General features: G+C 45.5%; 1 protein-coding gene across 2 annotated transcripts in view; it reads right to left on the bottom strand.

Moving 5' to 3' along the window:
* The window catches only part of jag2b (jagged canonical Notch ligand 2b), a 37,806-nt gene extending 20,050 nt beyond the window's left edge, over positions 1-17,756 (bottom strand). For both annotated transcript variants that reach the window (XM_062411708.1, XM_062411709.1), the window contains exons 1-3: positions 17,390-17,756; positions 16,452-16,772; positions 2,082-2,136 (exon numbers count right to left, since the gene is read on the bottom strand). In XM_062411708.1, the coding sequence (XP_062267692.1) occupies positions 2,082-2,136; positions 16,452-16,772; positions 17,390-17,467 (454 nt within the window). In that variant the 5' untranslated portion in view covers positions 17,468-17,756. The remainder of the gene's footprint in view (positions 1-2,081; positions 2,137-16,451; positions 16,773-17,389) is intronic.
* Positions 17,757-23,796: the final 6,040 nt, after the last annotated feature.

Below are 23,796 nucleotides of genomic sequence, written 5' to 3'. Positions count from 1 at the left end.
AACTTTAAAAAGGGTTCCGACCTTTACAACATTCCTAGAATAGGCTCAATGTTTCAAACATGGCGATGCAGAAGGATCTGGACCGGCAGTTAAATCTGTTGGACACTCAGTTTTCAGTTGAGCCACATATGTTGTCTCCGTAACTAAAGAGTAAAGATACCACGTCTGCTGATAATGGGACTGATGGGAAACCACAAGTCAAATAAAAACTGGAGCCTTGTTTATATTTATTTATTCTTCTCACGCAAACCAGCAGCATCCATCCAATCACAGCTCTTTGCATCTATTTGAATTCTTCTCTCCAGCTACCAAATTCATCTTGAGTATCTGCCAACATAAATTCCCAGTCCGAGCCCAGTTTGGGTCTCCTTCGGAAATTTAAAATCGAATCACCTCTTTTAAAGAAACTAATTAGGATCAATATAATTTAAGGTAAGATGAACATTTTAAATACGAGCTTGTTGTGTCTTACAATATGTAACTTTGGCCACTAGGGGTCTCTCAATCAAAAACAACAAGTCCTAGTTTGGCGATGTTGTGGAGCCACTGCTACAGGCTTTGAGACTCAAACTGGCTTTAAATTGGGAATTGCATAACCCCAGTGAAGGATTTCTATTAATATAATATCTGTGTCGTGATGCATGGCAGTAAAATCCTCCAAACACAAACAAGTGTGACCTGCTCGACCCGCCCGTCAGGCAAAGAGGCTTCAGCCGCTGCTGCTACTCGCTGCGACCTTTAAGGCGTTTTCTACAACAATCACATTCTCTTGTCATCTTCCTCAGAGGTTGAAAGGAGCGTTTGTTCCAGACGTTTGCTTTTCTTGAACCCGTGACATCAAGGTTGAAGTCAGCAGACAGTCTGTGACCCGAGAGCAGCCTCATGCAACAGAGTCCGATGAACTCGCTCTGAAAAAAGGTCAAATTCCAACATTTCCACGCGTAAACTACAAAATTGAATTTTTTTAAAGTGTTAAAATAGTGTTTCTTGTGTCTTGCATCCTGAAAAACATCTAGTTTGATTCTTTACAGCTATTTGGCCGAGACTGAAGTGCTTCTCTCCGACAGGAAATCAATTGGACAAGCAACACTGAGGTCTTACATCAGCCAGAAGCATCAGAGCTAATGACTGTAAACGTAGAGGAGCACTGGAGGAGCAGGAGACTACACAAGGAATGCAACGGGTCTAATAAAAGAGCCGTGATGTCAAAATCTATTTCTTCTCCATTGTCTGAACACGCGAGTGGAAATGCGTTTGATGTTATGGACAAAACAGGATGTAATGACCTCCTATAAATACGGTGCAGGTTTGGACCAGCGAGGACGGTTTGGCTCAGTGTGTCAAACACCTTCATGCCGATAGGTGCGTGGCACAGAACAGGGCATTTGAGACTCGTGAAGAAAACGCTCCCGTCTCCGCAGATCAAAGCTGCGTCCACGCAGACGTCTCACTCCTCAGAGAGTCCTCTTCCTCCCAGACGGTGCTACTGCTCAGATGGGAAAAAGGGGTTGTGTCCAGGAGTCCACCCGGCGGACACAACCCGAAGGAAAACAGGATACAGCTGCTCAGCACCGACCGCCAGAGCCAACATTGCTGAGGAGGAGGCTGGAATTCTGTAAGGAGGCGTCTCAGGGAGGCGACAGCAAAGAGCTCAGCATGTTCTCAACCTGCTACCTAACAAAGTCAACTAGGTATTCAGGAACCTTCGAAAAGGCTCATGAGATGGAATCAAAATCATCATCAAGGTCCATAGCAGATTCCAAATAAAGTCCTTGTGTCTTTGTATATTAACTCTCAAAATCAGAGACGCACAATAAACAGCCACTCCATATGGACTTATTGCAGATAATTCATTATTAATGTACAGCCTGTGTCACCTGATGAGAAACTGAAGTGGGAAAATGGCAAAAATGATTTTTCAAAGAGGGTCAGGGGGTTTAAAGGGATTTTGATCCCTTCGGAGTATTGAGATTTGTGCTTCAACGATAACAATCCTTGTAGTAATGTGATAAAACTCAAGTTAAAGTTCTAAAGTAGAAGCCACAGCATTGACACAGATTATATGTGAAGTTCAGACTTACTGCTTCGTGTGTCGTTGTCCCAGTCCCAGGCCTCAACAATCAACGTGTACGTCCGCTGCAGAGAAAAGAAAGAAACAGTTATGATTATGATTATGATTATGATATAATAAACGACAATATAACTGCAACCACAAAGCCGACGAGTTCGTTGTTGGGTTTGTCCACCTGCTGATTTTGTTTGGCTGCAACTGTGATCTGTGAAACTTCAGCCTTCATATAGTGGGAGGTATAAACAACTGTGTCGATGTGCTACTGTAACACAACACTGCATGAGTGTGCACACACACACACACCAGACAACAACTGAGGTATAAGGAAACTCTATAACCCTCTTTAAGAAACACAATCAATACTTCTACAAGATACAGCTGGTGGGAATTAATGTTATGCTGGATATAAATTAGCATAACAAAATTTCTCTCAGTGAGCTCGTTAATAAAGTACATTAATTGTGCTTGCAACAGATATTGTAGTCATTGTGAAGCAGCTCTTCTACAAACGCACACGTACACTAACACTGAGCAAGAGATGATACAAAAATCGATATCACATGCAACTACAGAGTCTCGTATATGCAACTTGGCCTCCTTTCCCCCGAAAGGTGCTCGAGTTACGCTGCCGGTGAAACCCAACGACTCAGAGAGGAGGGGAGTGAGATGAGTACGACTGGTGGACGAGGCCAAGAGGAGCTGCCGGGGAGAGGAAAGGATGTGAGGGAAGTACCACACCAATCTTCCAGGGCTGCGTTGTAGTCGTGTGACCGTATGTGGAGTGTGTAGACTGGCATGATGGAGTTCAACTGAGGGAAAGGCCACAGATCCAGAGATCATCGAGTGCAAGGGGCCAGTTCACAGGATGCTTTCCCTCTATGGTGCAATAAACTGGCCATTTGTATTTATCTTATATGATTTGTAACTTGCAATATATACTAACCAACAGATCAGTAAATATTTGGATCACAGGTCTGGATCTTACCGAGACCCAAAAGGTTTTATGTTCTTATCTCCTCACTGTACCCCATGGTTTCTGAAAGCCCACAACAAACAAAGCCTCATCAGGTAATGGTTTCCATTAAGAAGGTGACTTTGCCAATATTAGCTTGTGTGAGATGAACTCGGCCTGGCTTTGTCCTTGGCTGTCAGACTGTGAGGTAAACCAGTGGCTATGGGGATTATCTGGTTTCACACCCAGTTTTGCTTTACTGCTGAGACAGGAACTGTGCTTTAATTAAACGTGTTTTACCTTGAGATTCATTTATTAATCTTCTTTATTCCATTAATCTAGTTTTATCAATTAGTCATGGAATATTTGCTGTGAGTCAGATGTGAGGATTTTCTGCTCCGTTTTTTTGTTTTATGCAATTTTTACATTAATAGCTCGGTTTAAATGTGTGTGTGGGGGGGGGGGGCTATTAGGGCAGTAACTAAAGCTTTGCATTATCAATTGATCTTCCCGTTATTATCCGGATTAATAATTCTATTGGGTCAAAACTTTCCTATTTTTATCCCAACAGCATCATTACTAGTTGGACAATTACAACAGATTAGTTTAACTGATATCAGAAATACATATTTAAATGCACCAAAATATTAGCTTATGTACATATTGATTTGAAACTTAAAGCACATTAGGAAGTTGTTGATTGAATAATACAATAATTCCCTGGTCTGAGTAAACAAACAAACACACACACACACAGAGACACACACAAACACACACACAGAAACTAACCAAGCTAACCAGCATCACAGGAGTAATCTAGCTGGTGCCGCACTGCTAGGCAACCAGCTGACCTAAATAGCATTCATTACGTCAGCACCAGTGACAGTTGTAGTAGCCACAGTGTGACTGCCGTGACCTCTACTGTAAAGTCACCGGCAGGACGCCAGTCTGGGTGTGTGTGGCACAAACACACAAATTGGGGAAGTGTTGGAGGGACTTGCGGTCGCTTTGATGGAAAGAGAAATGACAGAGAGGGGGATTGGGAAATGTGTCTGTGTGTCATGTGCGTGTGTGTGTGTGTGTGTTTGTGCGTGCATGCGTGTGTGTGTGTGTGTCTGTGTTGTTGATCTGGGGGACCAACAAGCTGGTAGGCTGGTTGCTGCTGGGCTGTGGGATTAAGTAGGCTTGTCTGGCTGTGGGTGGTGGCGGGAGGAAGGGGAGGGGAGTGTTATTGTGGAGGACCACGGGTGACAAGGGAAGGGAATGGAAGATGATGGGACAGAGGTGAGCTCAAGGGCTCGGGTCAGAGCCTGGACGACGGGTGGTGCAGCTGCATGAGGCTGTAGCTCCCGGCAGGACGTGAGACTTCAGGAGCGAGGCTGGGCTGGAGGAGATGTTTGAGAGTAGACCGGCTGGAGGAGAGGGGGATTTTGGGGTTCAGGCACAGGGAGGCGGTGTGCGGTAACTCGTGCTGCCGTTTGCCGGACGCTCGCCCACCCGTCCAACCGTAGACGCACAACAGATGCAGCCTCAGAGATGGATTATTTGACATAAACGTGGATCATCCCACGATGTGTAGCTCGGCTTCTGACCTTTCCACCCATCTCCCCTCCCCCCGGCCACAAAAGGGTGGGCTGGCTGCCCCAGACTGAGCATGCGAGTGGGTTTGTGGTTGTGTGTGTGTGTGTGTATGCCAATGCACACAAGAAGAACTACAAGTGGCCTAAAGACGAGTGATGTCGATCTTTAGGAAGATATGCAGGACTTTGCAAGTGTCGCAGACAAGTCTCAACCACAGACCAAAGAAAGAGCAGGTGCCCGAACTGTGACCCCGACCTCTGGGTTTACCCAAAAGCCAGGCCTGCTCGCATGCCTCCATGTTGTAAATGTTTGGTTAAATAGTCCCCCGAGTCAGTGTGTGTTGGGCTTGAGCAAAGCCACGGACTTGTCTGGTTTCCCACAGACCATCCCAGTCTGTGATTAGCTGGATTAAGTGACAGCTGCCCAAATGGATGGAACAAGATAGGTGGATGGGCAGGGGGATAAAGGGGAGAAGTGGGGGAGGGAAGGGGGAAAGGCTACTGAACAAAGACCCTTGTCCCAACACCGTAACTCACCCCCATCCCAATCAAAACCATTGTCCACGAAGAGACACAGTCAGCACGAGGACAATTAGTGTCAGCATGTGTGCAACTGAGCCTGGGCAGGACGGTTGCATGGCTAAAGTTTTTAAAAAAAAAGAAAAGAAAAGCAGACGGTGGTTCTCACAAAAGTGTTGAAATAACAATCTGTTTTAAAAAAAATAACTCATTTATTAACCTGACCTTTTAGTCAACACAACATACAACAACATTTCAGATGACTATCAGAGACTATGAAGAATCCTCAGTCAGTCAAATCTCCAAAAAACCCAACCTGGCCCTTCCCCGAGTGGATTAGAGGATTTACTGAGAGAAATCCTAAGTTTCAAGTCAGGGAAGGAGGGCATGGAGACAAAAAAAAAAAAAAGAAGATGGTTCTGTGTCAGATACTCTGGGAATCAGTTTTCCCAACATTATGTAACACTAAAGTGCCATCTTTGCATCACACAATGGTCCAAGCCCTTGTCCCTTTATTGAATCCAGGTAGGGTCAACCGAGTCTTCACAAAAGGCCATTCTTGTGGAGGCAGAGGAGGAGATAGTGGTGAGGTCTGGGGAGAGCCACAGGTGTAGGTTCCCACGCCACGAGGAGCGGCGGATGACTGAGTGGAAGGTGGCCATTGAAATGAGAATCGACGGGGAACAGAGAGAGGTGGCTGTGGGAGACTGGAAGCCGGGGCAGGTCGGGGTCACTAAGCATAGTATCTGCACGCTCCTTTTTCAAAAGAGGGGTCAGCGCTCTGCATGTGGGGCGACGTGAGTGTTTGCATCAGAAGAAAACCAAGAATGTGAGATCCAGGCCGGCTGTGTAATCCCATCAATAGAAGGGTGCATCTGCGTCGAGGAGCCGAGGCTTGAATGACCAGTATCTGCCCAGTCTCGGGCTGAGCTTGGGGATTTATTCCTATTGCAGTTTTACAATGTCTTTAATGCAATAACTATAAAAATCACAGATGAGCACTTCCAGTAAAACGCCGTCCGTAACCTTGAGCTATTTCTGTTTCCCGTGTCATTGGGAGGTGACCTGAATGTACACCTCCCAGTTCCCAGCTCCTCCACAGGGATCTCTCCGCTGACGTCTCCTGATTTATTGCCCTCTGATGGGACATGAGGTCATCACGATTCATCCCGTGGCCAGTAATCACTGCGTGTAATCTTCATTAATCTGTGATGTCAATCCCAGCTTTTGGTTTTACTAGGGCTGGGTCTACACTGTTCCAGAGCAAGGGCACCAAGCTGTGTCGTCTCTGGACACAAAAGCACCGTCTTCCAACACAAATCTTAGAAATTACAGACAGAACTACACACTGGTGCTCCATCACTCCTAATGGGGATTATTAGCTGCCTCAATATGAGGAATCACAGGATGAATATTAGTCCAATGTAATCAATCAACCCTGAAATTCCCAGTCGCATATTTTATCACAATTAATTGAGACAAACTGGAAGGGAAGTCATTTGGTATAATTAACTACTAATGACACTGGAGGGCACAAAGCCTAGACACCCTCAGCTACAGAGGCAAAGAGAGTTCGGGGGTTTGATGCTACGTTCTCTAGATGAAAGAGGGAGACATAAAAGCAAATGTGAAATGAAGCAGCCTCCCGTCACCTTTGGCCTGAGGATCGGACTCAAACGTAAATCTCTCATGGTCCAGCTCCTCAATCTGTTCAGAGGCGAGGATCAAAACATGTCCAGTGGCAAAATCCTTGCAAACGTGGTGATGATGTTTGCAGTGCGGGTCGGACAAGACCCATCCAGCTTGTTTGATTCTTTCTGACATCAAACTAATCGGTGCTGCACCTCTCCAAGGATTCAAGGTAGACAAAATTGGAGTGGAATCAATGTTTGTATCTACAAGAAGTCTTGGCACGTCTTTACAACCTGAAAGCTGGATCCTTAACTGACCAGTTTCCCTTCAAAGTTTGCCAATTAATGCCTAACCCAATTACAGTTTTTAGAGCCCCAGTAGTCCAACATCTTTTAAAGTATTGAAATAGTTCCCAATAAGTAAAGACTAACCAGTAGATTCCTCACATTTGAGAAGCGTGTACCAGTGAGTATTTGACTTATTTACTTGACAAATGATAAGTACACTGTCTAGAGTGTTGGATTGATTGAGACGGGACCACCTCTGGCCCATGAGCCAGACTCTCATTTGTGCTCCAGTCTAAACATAGACATCCTACTCACAGCGGCGGTTGTCACCAAGTGCCAAGTTCGTTTGACCTCATGTGGTTTTTTCCATCTTCTATTACGGCACAATATTTACATTCAGGTTTACAACTACACGTGTGGTTGTGGACGCAGGTTACAAACACAGTCACATCTCCGCTGGACACAAACACCCCACAGTTTGCCAGAGTCCAGTGCCAAGAGATGTCACATTGATGACAAGGCATTTGGCCGGCTGGTGCGTACCGGTTGTGCACGCAGACTCACACAGACACACACACACACACGGCCCATTGAGCATGCCGCTACTATGCCAACAGGGTCATTACCCATGCACTTCCAATACAACAAACCCCTCCCCTCCTGGTGCTAATTAACCAGCAGGATCCAGGACTACGCAACACAAACATCAACACATGCACATTTGCATAAAAATACCAGAGGACAACGTCAATTAAATGAGAAGCATATGAATTTATTAATGAATTTAAGCTTCTTATCTGAAAGCACTGGTCTAACGAGGCTAGAAGTCACAGAAACAATGTGTGGTGACACTTTTTAATACTCTGCACTTGTCGTCTGCAAAGAAGCATTCAACAACTTTAGGTTTGGGAGTTAAACCCTCGGTTCTCGTGCACCCTCGGATATTTGTCAACGACTCCCTGAGGTGTTAATGTGCCTTCAGAAGTCACGGAGCCATTAGGGCAATAGAAACGCTTCAGAAATATTAAACAGGCTAATTCCTGATCCGAAGCAACAGGGCGCCAGGCTGGAGAGCAATACAAGTCCCCGCCTCCAGCTGAGCGCCATTATCATTTCAAACAGGTTCAACAGTAAAGTGACAATTTAACTGCCCATGTAATGACGTGCTTTAATTACCCCCACAAGGAGCCTGCAGCACCTGCACACCATTCATTTAACAAGAGGCAGGGGATGCAGTGGGCCACAGCAACACACACGTACAGTGTGTTCAAACTGAACGGAAATACTCACAACCGCACAAACCTATTATGCAGATCTGTGTGGTACACGTTGTACTTATACCTGAGATTCAAGTGAGACCTTGACAGTTCTTTATTTACTGAAGGATACAGTTGATATTCTGGATCTATTCCTCCTTTATTTCTTTTACTTTATAAAGTGCTGTAAAGCGGATTTCTCTATCAAAGGGTTGATCTTCAGTTGTGCAACATTATATAATATTTACATGCTGCCTGTTTTCTACAGCTCTACTGTGCATATGCAGATTTTGGGGGTATCCCAGTGGCGGAGTGGTGACACAAGGCTGGAATGTCCCCAGTCTGAGTCCGGCTGGGAGCCTCTGTTCCCGTCTGTGTCATTTCCGGTCATCTCTCTTTTGCCAACCATTTAATAGAAGCCATGCAATGCCCCAAACACATGGTTCCAACACACTTGGCACCGAGCACAACAATCATTGTGGCCTCAGTCGGTGGAGCAGGTGGAGCGTGTGTCACACGCGTTATGTGACTTCAGACTCGAGAGAGATTAATCAAGGTTTCTTTGGCGTGCGTACGACTGCACCCACAGGAATACCTGCAGCATCATAACACAAGGACTCTTTGTTTTTTTCATTAACAAACGAGACACACAATCAATTTCAATACACAGTGTGGAGTAATCGTCAATACATTCAGGATTCAGGTTGTGCAAAAGCAAGAATATGTTTTACTTCTACTGGTTCTTCACATTCTAGCTTTGACTGCTGAGAATATCAAAGCAGGCTCCACAGTCAATAACATGTCAACCACTAGAGGCAGCAGTTAAATAACAACAATAAAACAAACTGCAGAAATGTATAATGAAAAGTGACAGGATACCAGCCAGTAAGGAAAATTATGATTTTGTTATAGCTACTGATAAACTACTACCAACTCAGAACATGCACAGGTCTCCACCAAACCAACCAATTTGAATGTTGGTTTTAAACATTCAAAAGTGAAGAGGCCACTCAGTCCATGTGAGGCACCAGCCTGAACATGAGTAATGAGAGTATTCTAATACAACGTGGCTGCAGGTTGCAAGCAGGGATTCTAGCATATTTACTTTTCATGGTGAACAGGTTTCGTTTGAAGCCAGATTCTTAGCTTTTTAAGGTTTGAGACACAGTTTTGGACTCACAGCTTTATAAGTGAAGTAGGTAAGGAGGACAGCACCAGAGGGAAACTGGGGCATCTCGACCCAGACGGAAACACACGTCCAAAATTAGAAGAAACGCCACTGGACCCGAGAACTCTTAATCTGAAGAGCTGAAAACACATCGCTTCAGTAAGAGAAGGGGCTGCAAATGAAGAAGGAACCTACAAGCTGTTGTTTCCTGCCTGTACACTCGGTGTCTGATTTGAAATCACAGAAAGACGACAAATAAGGTGGAGACATTCATCACAACACAGATCACACTGTAGTGAGAGTTCAGTCTCCACAGGTTTCTACAGGGAAGCTGTGCAGACAAAACACACACAGCAACTCTGTTAATGAGCAAAACAACAACACACACGTCTGTAGGCAACAGAGCAGAAGAACTTTCTCTCCTACTACATCTTTGCACAAAATATATTATGAATTCAACAGGATCTTTTGTTTGTTTTGCCGATTTAAAATTTAGAATGCAAGCCCGTGGTTACACATGAAGGCACATGGAAAACACTACGGACTGTCAAGTTATGAAACTGCATTTTATTGTTCGTTTTGAGACGAGAAGCAAAAAAAAATCTTCAACTGTGCCAGACTAAAAGATTAAATATAAACCCCTTAAAGTGAAACTAATCCAGAAATCCTGAAAGATCTTATCATCTAATCTAAGGCACATAGATAGAAGTGTTACTCATGTGTTTGCTCTCAGGATTTTTCCCTCAGACACTGTAATCCAGCCTGGTTGTAACTGTCCCACAGTGTGAAGCTGCAAATCAGGACAGATCTCCACATCCACTGCAGAGAGAGCCACATGCAAACTCATTCATTTATTGATCAGCAGCATTTCAAACAGAGATCTCTCCATCCAGACCAGGTCTCAGCACAGCAACAGAAACTCTTGAAATCACATGACCATTCACATAGGCCAGTGTGAACAGGAAGCAGATTAAGAACCAAAGTGATGCAGCAAACTAAATCTTCCCCTGGATGTACGGTCTCTGCTCAGCGGTTTTGATTTTATTTTGTAGTAACTCCCAGTGGACACTCTTCCACAGGCCTGCATCACCAGAGAGCTTTTATTTTGAAACAGCAGCACAGACCCTGAATACCAATTTGCCGTGTGAGGCCGTTATGACTGGATATTTTTGGATCTTTACTGCACGGAGAAGCTTCTCTGCAGCACATTAAAAGGACGAGGCGATGAAACCGTGCACTCACGCCCTCGTGCACGTCTCAGTAAAAGCTGCCACTTCACCTCTGGAGTCCGGCCCTGACTGACTAATTGCATAATCAATACAGAGCGGAGCTGCATCACAGGTGAGGCCCCGCGTGTGAGTGGCTTTAAAACCAGACTCACTGGGACCAGTGGAGGGAGGATGGGGGGGGAGGGAGACGAGAGATAATTGTTTACTGGAGGCCTATGTGGCCGTCACCTAGCAACAGCTCTGACAAGCTCCGTATCAGGTGTGGTTAACCATGTGAGTGTGTGAGTGTGTGTGTGTGTGTGTTAGAGTGTGTGTGTGTGTGTATCCAAAATATAGCTAGTGCTTTAATTGCAGTCTCTAAGAGAGATGAGGAGAGAGGGTGGGTGGAGGGGTGGGGTGGGGGGGGGGGTTAATGTACAGAATCTAAATGTTTGAATAGACCTCCACTAAAGCCTCTGTCCTGTTTCTTCAATATCAAGCACTGTAATGTATCTGTATCGTGCAGAAGGAATCGTATTGCATTCACAAAGTAAAACCCCACCTTTGCCAATTAAAAATAAAAGAAATGAGTGTAGATCCGATCCATTTTATCATCAATACAAACTACAAACTTTAATAAGTGGAAAGAAACGCAGCCAGTCGACCTCATCCATGATTCCCACAGAGAATAAACACCTACGCTAAGAGCTGAAGAAAAACCTACTGCAGTAGATAAGAGGGTGTGTAGTTTTCAGTGTTGATATCGATCAGGGATTCCAAAACAGAAAAGCTCAGGGCTAGTGTTCTCTGTTCGTGTTGCACCAAAAACTAGCATCAAAATGATACGGGGGAATATTTCAGCTTCTCCAGCACAGAGATGTAGATGCACCAAAATTCAGCTCATTCAGACAACGAGTCCCTGTTAGGAACCTTTTGTCCACACACCTTTCCTTTCAAGCCAGACGACTCCTTACAAGTCATCATATACCAGTTACTGAGCTTCCCCCTTTCATTACCAGTAAAGGTTTCAAATATGAAGCTTAATTATCAATCAGCGTCAGATTCCCTAAATGCCTGGAATCTGCAAATGCAGCTGCAACCTTTTGTAACCTGGATTTGAACCCGTCTCCATTTCTCTGGTTGTTCCTCTTACAAACACTACAGGTCATAATGTTTGTACAACAGATTGAAACACATTAATCCTCGAGTGTGTCTGTTCATTCCATTTCTCTGAATTAAATAGACCAGAAAACTGGGTGTGAATGGGACACCACCCTTGACCTGTGTGGTCCCGATATCCCTCCCTGAAAAGGACTTAATACCACTTTTTTTGTCTTGTGTGCATAAAAGAAAAAGTCATGCACATCAATGCTTAACAGTAGCACAAAAAGAAATCTGACAGCCACACGCCGCACGCTCTGCGTTTGACATACGCACGACCGGAGCTGCGAGCCAAAAACCATTCACATAGTTTGGGTCCGTTCCAGGAAAAAACGATTTCCAGCAGGTCCGTGCAGATTAACTTGTTAAAAATGTGAATGAGGTCGTTTTGCACATCCCACTTTTGAGATGATCAGCTTCAAGCGGCTGAAGAGAGGCCACGAGCAGCTCACACTCTTCATACCCTCATCATCTCTACACTCCAATAGCTGGGTACCGGGAACACTCGTGACTACACGCGTCCATTCACCGGCTCAGTGACAACGCAGGTCGGATACACATCCAGGTTGAGAGCGGATACAGTTACAGGCATCGAACGGACGTCCGGCTGATGCAGCAGGGGGTGGGGGGGGGGGGGGGCAGAGAAATTCCACCAGCAAATGTCATTAGTGATCAAATGGGAGTAAGACATCTCTGTCTCTCTCTCCTGAAGTGCACACACAGCACGGAAAGAAAACGGAAACTCGATCAGACGGAGCAAACGAGGCCTTAACTCAGTCAGATGGCTGCTTCATGTCTGACGTCCACAAAAGATCTTTATTAGAATTAAACTAAATCAAATAACAACGTGAGGAGAGAGAGTTCGTTTAGTGATTTTCACGTCAGGGTCGTAATAATAACCCAGTGTTCACGACCTGTTCAACACCAACCATCAGATAAGAAGCTTCAGGTGAACATACTGGTGCTATTAGTAAATACTCTATTAGCTATTACTCTACAGTCAGATCTAAGGAGGTGGAGACCAAACATGGAGCTAAAACAGAGTGTTTTCAGGGATTCATCTTCGTTTTCAGACATGCACAACACAGAACGATCTCCATAGACATCTTCGTTGGTATCTTCCACGTGTGTGTCACCGCTTTTTCACCATCATTTGTTTTCTTTTAGTTTGTTCATTTTTGCATCTGTCGCTCGCGGGTGTATCCCCCCCATCGGATTCTCACATGGATTTTCCTACGGACTCTATACCAGTAGGTCAGGCGGAGAGTCGCACTTGGACATTCACGTTGATCGATTGCTTTGTTTCCCAAAAGGTTGAACTATTTCTTAAATGAGTTGGATTGTTTGAACGCATTGAAACTGCAGTACCATCGGTCATAGTCTCCCCAGTAAAAACATCCCCCTAGGCTGGACAATTCCAATTGAACTGACGCTCTACAGATCCTCATAAGGTGAGAAATCAGCATCCAGTGGTAATTTACTCTAGATTACTGAGCGTTGGCAGAGCTCAGACGTGACAGTAACATACAGACTCATCTGTACGCTCCCAGACAATGGATAAGCATCATGCAATCAGCCATTATCGACTGTATCAGCATGGTGTGATGATGACTGGAGGGAGAGGAGGCTGTGATCTCCATCTCTTCACAGAAGCTGCACCACTTCCCAGAAACGACCCGATGATATCCACTGCTACACATCGACTGCTCTGCACTAAACCAGCAGAGGAGAGGTGCACTGTGAGAAATGGCTTTAATCCCAACTCCCAATAACAGAAAGCATCAAAAAGGTATTTTTAACAACTGGGGATCTAATGGTTAATTTGAAAAACACAATTTTGGGGGGAAATGGTTCAATATGAGGAACGTAGACGCTGGTAAGTGTTGCACTGGGTTTGGCTGAGACGATTTTTATGTAAATATTTATTTTTGGGATGCTGACTGAGCCGAGATCTGTCCTCAACCTGCACACACTTGCACAGACAAGATGCCATTCATGCCATGGTTGTGTCAGCTTCTTCTACACAAATGATGCGTGGATTGCATGACTCAGGACGGATCAGAAAAAGGACACTCCTCGCATTTCAGAACCATTCCTGCATGAACTTCCATTTTTCGGGGGAGGCGGGGGTTGATTCAGACGCCGGGCTGGAGATGACAGAATGGTCCATCCCCTCGTTTGGTGTCCACGGGCAGCCGGCCAGGCGACACAGCCAAGAGTACACTGCATCTTTGTTTTCTCCAGCGAGGAAAGCGACAACGCCGCCACTGCAAGTGACCCCGCAGGCCCGCCGTGACATCTGGCACCGGGATAGTGCACCGCTATCAGCCAGGGCCACTTAGCAGAAAGACAACACACCAGAATAGCCCTCTTCACCTCCTCCTCGAGGTGTCAGTAAGAGCTTCAAGTGAGAGACGCCCAGGGCTTCATACAGTAAGTGATGGGGAGCGCTTTTATATGCATGTAGCTTTTAAAAAAAACTACCCATGGTTGGGTTTGCTCAGGTGGTAAACGCCCCCCCCACCTGATGGTCTTAACAATAGCGTCCCTCAATAAACATATGGCCTTTACTGTGTGAAATCACACCTTTGCCATTTTGCCCTGAAGCTTAAAAAACCTTAGTAAAAAAAGCGGGTTGTGAATTCACTAAAGCGACTCTCAGCTGCAGGGAACCCTGAAATCATTAAACGCACAAAGACGGAGGCTGAATCACACATTTGATGCTTTCAACACAAAAAAGGGACAAAAACGTATGTTCCTTGTTTTTTGAAAGATCTCACAGTGAGCTGCTGATTATTAGTTTCATCACATTTCAACAGAATTAGACTTTTATCTCTTAAGCTCTTACATATCAATTCATTTTCCCAAAAGCCGATCATGGAGATACTTCACTTGCGACTACATTTCAAAATGAAAGGCACATATTCTGTTTCTACAGCCCATTGTTCCAAGTGAAGAGAACTTCCTTCATTCTATAATAACTCCACTTCCACTGCAGCAAAAAGTCTGAATCAGACACAAGCTGCGATTGGAGCAATGACACAGACCGAAGCTATTTACAGTAAGTTTGTTCGAATCAAGGAGGAACAAAAGCTAAAGCCAACAAACCGCTCCGAGTGTGTTCAGCACAACACTACAGCGTTGTTCTTCCTCCCTGCCTGCACACCTTCTTCACACGCCTAATCCGTCAGCTATCACTCATCTGCTGTAAAACAAGATTAATTGCCAGGGGCCACCAGGGGCCTCCTGGCACCCACAGCAGGGGTGGAAGCTGTGGGGTGGAAGGGGTGTTAAAACCAGTCAGCAGTACACACACACACACACACACAGAACCACTGCCCCCAGGGCATCGAACACTTCGGCTGAACACGTCTTTTTCACGCTCGCACAATAATGTCACTCAATCATGATTATATCAGGGAGTTAATTGGAGCATCCGTCCAGGCCGGGCCCGCGGACACAGCACATGCTCCTACGTCACACCAGGCGACAATGGAGGTGTGCCCCCCCCCCCCCCCCCCCCCCCCTTCAGCCCAGTTCCCATTCTGCCGAAAACCAAACCAGGCACTTCCACATTAAGTCGAATCTAACTTTTGCTTCCTCTGTCGTTTGCCCCCTGACTCATCCAACAGTAACCAGCTGAAGTCTGGACAATCCGAGATGAAGTTACCCTGATGAATTAGAGCTCTGCCTTAACGGTTTTATCCACTAGAGGAGTAAGCATAGTCCCCCCCCCACCCCCAACTGGAGGGTCCACATATCAAAAGCATTTCCCCCTGTCTAACGACCCCATCACGGGCCTGGCAGGTGCAAGCTGGAGGATTGGAACAAAGCCAGCGCTCGTATATCAAGGCGACTTTAAAAGATGACCCAGATGACACCGTGGAGCACTGTAGCTGCAACCGGATCCCGGTGGAGCGCGCAATCATTTAGCCGTGATGTGTGTCAATTCTCGTAAAGGACGGGACCCTGCCAAGACATGACCAACCCCCCCCTTCATCCTCACACAGGGACCCCAAAGGTACATTTTGGCCCCAAAGTTGGTTTGGTTATATGTAAAACTGGAACTTTACAAAAAGGTTATTTCTGTCTAGAACTTCCACCGACACAACAATCAGTCCTTTCATTGATTATTGACACAAATGACGATTTAACTGCTATATTTTGCTCATCAATTAGTCGCCCAAGTTATTTTTCAAGATGAAATGTGACTGAAGTTGATGTTTCCAGGTTCTCAAATGTGAAAATGTGCAACTTTTGATCATTTCAAGTAAGTAAATTGAATATTTCGGGGGTTTTGGGACAATCAGTGAGACAAGACTACACGTTTGTTGACACAATCTTGTACTTTTGGGGTTCTGGTTGTAAGCTTTCTGGTGTTTTATAAATCAAACCTTGTTGCATTAAGAGATGTAACGTTGAGGAACTTATTTTGAGTGAATGAACTTTTCTCCATAGGAGTGTTCTTCAGTCAAACGAAGCAGAATGTGGTTCGTTAGATGTTGATGTTGTTTCTGAACACATGCACCAATGAGTGACCCCTTCAAACCCCCCCCCTGTGGTTCCCCAACCAGCTTCTCCTAAGAAGACAAGGGTCTCAGAGACATGTCCACTCACCGGCCACGCGAACTGGAAGGGGATCAAAATCCTGCCGGGCTCGTCGCCTCTGTTCGCGTTGCTCCTGCCGCTCTTAAAAGAAAACATATTTCCACCGAGAACTTGCGTAGATCCAGATCCGAAGGTGCAGGCGCCGCTGGTGGTGACCTCCATCTGGTACTCCTTCAGGCACACGCGGAAGTACGTGTCGCACTCGTCGCGGGTGCAGCGCAGGTCCTGGGAGCCCCGGGAGCCGTCGCAGCACTCCCCGTCCGCCAGCTCCCCGTTCACGTTCTGCACGGAGATCAGCTGTAGCTCGAAATAGCCGGTTGACTGGGACACCTGCAGGGACACACGTCGGGTTAGAAGACAGGGAATCAGACATACAGCAGGGTGGATGTGTGTGGGGGTGTGTGGGAGGGTGTTAGGGCTGCTTGAACCGGTGCGTAAAGACAAGTGGCGTCGGAACCCAACATTTGGCGCATGTTAAAAAATGTGCCCAAATAATGTGCTGCATCATGAATGGAGCACGTGACAGGGGACACTTTGCAGCATGGGGGGGTGTTGTCTCCTTCTTCTTCTTCTTCATCTTTACAGAAGCAAGAACGACCCAAATTGAAACCACAACTTGTTCCAATCTGCGCACATCATCATTTCGGTGGGGTGAGAACCCAACATGGAGAGAGGCGCCTGTCTCGAGCCCTGTCACCGGGACTCGATCACACGCTGCACAACTGACGGCGACGCGATGCAATTATCGATGAATGCGCCTCGCGTCGGGCCCACGCCCACCCAACTTTTGACATTGAAAAACACGTTTAATTGATTTCTATAAAAAAAACAAAAAAATGGGGTTGGTTGGGTTCTTTTTTTTTTTTTTTTTTTTACGCGCGGCAGGAATCACGCATCCTTCACGAGGCTGGATCACTGAGGAGAAATAAACAAGAGGCGAAGCTCACCTCCGTCCATAGCGTCAGCAGCAGCAGGCACCCTGTGATCGGGAAGCGGCTCCTGGTCCCGGTGCGGTGGTTCCACATGCCTCCGGTGGATCACAGTGACATGAGGGGGGGGGGGGGAGAAGAAGAAGCGGGGAGAAACACACGACCCGGCGACGAGTTCCTCCTCTCCTGACATGCAAGAACGCACGATTGTTCACATGCGCGTTTTTTTTTCCTCCGCCGTGTGCGTCCCGGATTTCACCGAGCCATTATATGCGTGTGTGTAGGCGCGTGTGTGTGTGTCTGTGTGTGTGTGCGAGGTGGAGGGAGAGAGAGAGAGGATTGCAGCGCAGTGTGACGGTCCATGCACAGAGGATCCCTCCGTCAAATCTCTCCACACAGCAACTGAGATGTTTCGTAGCCACAGCCTGAGGAGGAGAGGATGTCTGATTTGATTGGCAGCCACGCAAACCACTTACAAATTGGCCTGCGGGCAGTCTCTGAGCCAACCGGATTAAGGGGCGGACAATAGTATAATGACCCCCCCTCTCCTCCTCCTCCTCCTCCTCCTCCACCCTCCTCTTCCTCCTCCTCCCAAAACTTGAATTATGCTGCCTCTGTACCATTGAGCTTCATTTGAACAGTGCGGACAAAGCGTCTTTAATTAAAACGCAGCCACAGATATGATCAGCTCCCTCTCTATATATGACAACCTGTGTTGGGTTTAGATTCCACTTTGTGTTGAGCACAAAGACAAAGATGGAGGATCTTTTCTTTTGTGTGTGTTTTATTATCCATAAAACTAAACTTTTAAAACCACTCCTGACTCGTGATTATACTTAATATTCAATTTACAGTGAACATGGAACATTTAGTTGTTTCCTGACATTAATCTATTCGCTTTTATTTTATCATTATGATGTTTTAAAAACTGCAAGATTTGACTTAATCCATTTTGTGACACGATTTATTTAATCCTCTTGCCTGGATGTATTCTCTTTTATTTTGAATTCATCTGTTTCAGCACTAATGGTTGTTAAAAGCACTTTTTTAATCAAGACTCCTCTTAAATCCACCACACTGCGTTTCAGAAGTGTAGAGCGCCCTCTACTGTCTGAGCACCACTCACCACCCCAGTCTCAATCTATTGCAATAAAGAATAAATTAAATGTGCAAATAAAAACAGGTTATTTTGTATTCTCACTTAATATGTCTGGTTATGTTGTGTTATTGGTGCCTAATATTGTTTCGCCCACATATATTGAATTCACTCTCTATAACCTATACCCTGCAGGGCCTTTGGTTTGTGTTTCTTTTGTGGGTGCAGATGAGATAAAGTGTAATCATGGAGGTCAGCACCCGTTAAAGCACAGTTAATTAATGTGACTTAATAACGTGACACAACTATAACAATGCTCATTGTGAGTTCTTCCTCCCTCATAAAGGTCTATAGTGGATTTTGAGTAGTGTAGGGTAGGAATGATGGTTTAGTTCTTGTAGTAGAAACATAAAGTGGTCTGATGACCTGAATGATTTCTTTGTCAGGACTGCACTGGCTCAGGACGTACTGTGGGTCGTCCGCTAACCACAGAGGTCAGTGGTTCGATCCCCGATCTCCTCTTGTCTTCACGTCAGAGTGTCCTTGAGCAAGTCGCTGAACCCTGATGGCAGAGCCGTGTGTGATCGATAAGACTCTTTACCAACAGATAGTTAAAGAAAGTCCTGGTTCTGACCCTTAATCAGCGTCTGCAGCTAAATTGAATGGGTTCCTACCCCCCCCCCCCCCCCCACACACACACACACTCTTCCATTAATCTGTCGACAAATAAACCAACAAGTCAGTCATCCGTTAACTGTTGTCTCTCTATGATATGATTGCTTTGACTTACGGCGGCTAATTGGCCTCAATCATCGATACTAAACCCGTTCTGATTGATATTAATATTACCTGTTGACATTAGCCGTTGTTTGAACGTCATTAAAGTTCCATTATGTCAAACGCTGCAGTTGATCATGTTCCGGTAAACAGTCTCACGCCGGGGCGGCACATTACCCACAACGAGTTTTCCTTTAACATGCCCCGCTGACGTGTAAGAGAAACATAACATGCTACCAGGAGACACAACAGGACAGAGAGAAGCTGCCAATCAGAGTGTGTGTGACAGCAGCACACCCCCCCCCCCCCCCATGATGTCTCCGTCTTCTTCTCGTCAGGCGACTGCCAGTCCGACAGATAGGCCCTCAGAGGAGGCCCCCGATAGCCAGAGCTGCTGCAGCCGCTGTGACTGGGACATTTCACACGCTGTCACGAGTACATGTGAGTGCCTCAAGTTGGGTCGCACCTTGTAAAGGGCCTCAGGTGGTGAAGGGACCGTGTGCAAGTGTGTGTCTGTGAGTGTGTGTGTGTGTGTGTGTCACATGTGGGGGTTTGTGGCCACACCAGCAGCGTGCCTCCGGGGACAGCAACATGTCAGTCAGTCGGTCAATACACAACTGTGGTCCGGACTGAAATGTCTCGAGAACTTTTTGATGGATTGTGAGGAGGTTTTTGTGCAGCCGTTCGTGGTGCCCAGAGGATGAACCACCAGTTGTCATGAGGTTTAACTTCAGTCAAACAGCTTTTGGTTGAATTGCCATTGAAGTTGGCTCCCTAGTGGCTGGCTGCAGTGTAGGCCTTCACCATGTCAGTGGACGGAAACAAGATTCAAACTAAAAGGTTCAAAATACATTTTTCTCGGTTTCTGTCATTTCAGATAATTGATTGATTGATATTTCGTTTTAATTAGCAACTCAGTGCTATAAAATATGGGTGAACATCCTGATTGACAGCTGAGACAGACTAGTGATTGGTCGAGCTTGTGCACCAGCAGGACCTCGACACCACCATATCTACTGGGCAGACTATGGCTCCAAATGAGGCCAGATGGCAGCTCCCATTCACAAGATACTTTGGCTTCATTTTTGTACAATGGGAGGAAGTGGGGGCGTGTCGTCCATCTTTACATACAGTCTATGGTTCACCCTAACATGGCTGTAGCACTTATACTCTCTAATTCTTAATTTTGGTAATATCTTCTGGATGTAGTTTTTATTTCCCTGCCCATGAAACTGAAAACCTCAGCTCATCTCCTCCTGCATGTAAATGAGTTCTTGTTGTTGCCTCTGAACAAGCGTTTAGGCCATAATGGTTCTCTAATATGAGCCTCGCCATTGAAAGCGTGACTAATGAAATTTGTCAAGCATCTCTCTGAGCCTGAGAGCTTCAGCCGAGGAACCTGGATATACGTTTAGCCCTTTGAATAAGAAATGAGTCAACACAAAATCTTTAACTGAAAAAAATTCACAAAACCAAAGGAAATGTGCAGAATGATTTGAATTTTAAAAAACGGTTTCATGAGGATTTTGCCCCGAATGAGATGGAATATGTAATAAAGGACGAGTATTAATGTAATGTAGCGTCAAATCAAATCGTGGTATCTCCTGAATCTAACACCTACCAAAGGGCCCCGGGCGGTGTGTGCTTATACTGTGTCTTACTGTTTGCATACACCACATGTACGCGTGTATGTGTGTGCCTGAGTGTGTCTGTGTGTGTGTGTGTGTGTGTGTGTGTGTGTGTGTGTGTGTGTGTGTGTGTGTGTGTGTGTGTGTGTGTGTGTGTGTGCAGGAAGAGAAGGGATTATGAGTGGGAGCACTGTGGGGGGTTTGCCAGCCTCCAGGGGGGGAGGTGAAGTGGATTTCTTCTCTCATCCATTTTTCATGGCTTTTCTCCTTTCAGATCTCCAGGCTCTGTACATACGGCTGACGGGTCGACTCGCTTTTATCTCCGAGCATCTTTTGGGGAGTGTGTGTGTGTCTGTCTGGTGATGGGGGGTGGTGGTGTGTGTGTGTGGGGGGGGGGGTGTCGACGGTGACAGCACAGGTCAAGGTTTGAGACATACTGTTCTTCACCGAGCTCTAATGACGATCTCGGCGACTTAGATGATGCTCATTTGCTGGAGTCTTTGAAGAAGAGCTTTTTAATTGTGTCTTCTTCTCCCGGTTGAACCACAGGACACTGAAATCTGAATATTCAGTGTGGATCAGAACGTTTTCCACGGTGCAGATGTGTGAATGTGGCGAAGCCTCATACTTTAAAGGTCTGACCACATGGACCACGAATAAAAGATGCAGTTTAACAGCAGTTTACTTCCCTTGTGGATTCATTCAAACAGAGCTCTTTTTTAAAGAAAAGGGGCCATTTCATAATTGATGACCCTCGATTAGTGACCTCCAGGGTTCAGCGTTATTGACCAAGCTTGTTTCCTGCCTTTAACAGAAATGGTCCAATAATGATTATCATGTTAAAACCATTATAGTAAAACTGCTTTGTCCAGAGGTCACATCCAGATCCTCAGAAAAGATGAAGTATCAGGAAGTATCTTTGCAGAAAATGACAAAAAAGTGTTTTCAGGATATTTTTTATGCACAATGAAACGTTCCAATGTCAGATAATCAACTTTTCTTACTTGTGTGTGAATAAGAGAACATCGTCAGCGTAGAGTTTGACCGGTGCAACTTGCAATTGTGTATTTTACCTGAATCCCTTTTTTCATCTGCTCCAGTCCTCCACTGTTTAGTTTGTATCACACAGTCCAGAGCACCTCTCTCATACCCTCATGTTCTGCTCTGATAGTGCTTCATACTCCTAAAAGCTCAGATTTCATTCAGAGTGTCGCAGGCTACTGTAGAGAAACTCAACGGACATTTCCAAACTATCAGGAAGTGCATGGTTTGGTTTCAGACACACACAGGTTTATTTCTTCAGTGGTTCACGATGGAAAAACACAGTTACAATCTTAACCAGTTCAGCGAGTTAACGACATTTTGCAGTCGACTACATCTCGCTTTTCTTGTTCATACTTTGGAAGTGACTTTGTAGTGACAGTCCCCGTTTAACCTCCGAGAGGCAGAGACGTGACAAGAAAAATATATGGTTCTAGACAGATTTATATTTTATGTGTTTTCTGTGATGGGCTGCCAGCACGACTCTTGTTTACACAATGAAGTCACGACATCAGTGATCAAAACAAACTCCCACAACTTTGAGGAGGTGGAAGCTGCACGAGGCGGATCCTAAAGGTCATTGAATCTAAGTTACTGCCTTGTGTGCTTCCTTCTATCTCCAGCCTGTGGGAGAAGATGCTCAGACAACCTGAACGCCGTCAGCCCGACAGTGAATCACTGATTGAAACATGTGATTAAAGAGGAAATGTGGTATAGTGTTTAGATTTCCTTCCCTTCAGTGAAAGATCTTCCCAGTTAGCCTCTCTCCACATATGGAGATACCTAAAGGGGCGACTCACCCTAAGCCCTTAAATCCAGCCCAGCATGCACAGCACAGAACCTCGTAAATATACGTCGCTGATAACGTCCGGCACAAGAAAGCAGAAAGTACATCGGCAAAACTTTTATGGCCCGCTCGATATCAGCCCTTTGAACCAGAAACAGGCGGCGGGACTTCACCTGGTTCCCGTCTGACGACTGTTTATCAGCTCGAACCAGTCGCTCCTCTGCTCTTCCTCAAAGCACAACGCCACGTTAATCCCAGGTTATGACCTCATGCAGTCGGGGGCAGGAGAGCAGAACATCTTGTAGTGATTTCAAGTGGCGATGGAAAAATATTTCCATCACCATTTCCTTTGTATAGACGTTCACGAGGCCGAGAGGACGAATCCTTACAGACGTCCGTAGTCTCAGGACTTATTCTCCAGGACCAGTTAGACTACATACCTAAAATATTGGATGGATTCCCTCTGTGCCCGATGGAGAACTGACCTTTCATCTGTCTCACTGGCCGGTCAAAGTTTCCACTCATCCTCAGAGACACCCCCAAAAAATACTAGATGGTCTGGTCCAGACATTATTGTGGTTTTCCGGAGGACGAATCCAACTAACTCTGATAATCACTTGATGAATATTGAAGAAATTCCATAAACTGATCGTTGACTAAATATCTACCAAAGTGATGAAGTACAGTGTCACAGAGTTTGTAGCATCGTCGCCTTGTTAACACGACATGTGGGACAGTTTCTTTATATTTGTGGTTTTATATTTTTCTATATCTAGTTAAATATATATAGATAACAAACCTTTAATTTAACAACTCATAAGCAATATGAGGTTGATGCTGAGGAGACAAAGCACATCTTTAAATTGACATAAGCCAGAAAAGTGGGAAACCCAATGTCTGTGTGACTCTTAAAATCCACGTTAAACCTCTGCAGGCATTAGTCTGCATTGACTCCAGTGGAATCGCGGAGCACCCGACAGTAGATCATGCATATGGTGTCATTTGCATACAGATGGAGAGTGTGTGTTAGTGTCGTGGAATCACTTGGGCTTAGTCCACCTCAGTGGATCGACTAACGGCAGCGGTGGATCCTGTC

Source organism: Platichthys flesus, chromosome 18 (genome assembly GCF_949316205.1).
Source record: "Platichthys flesus chromosome 18, fPlaFle2.1, whole genome shotgun sequence".
Classification (NCBI taxonomy): Eukaryota; Metazoa; Chordata; class Actinopteri; order Pleuronectiformes; family Pleuronectidae; genus Platichthys; species Platichthys flesus.
Note: the sequence above shows the minus strand (reverse complement) of the source record. Positions and strands in the feature narration are given on the sequence as shown.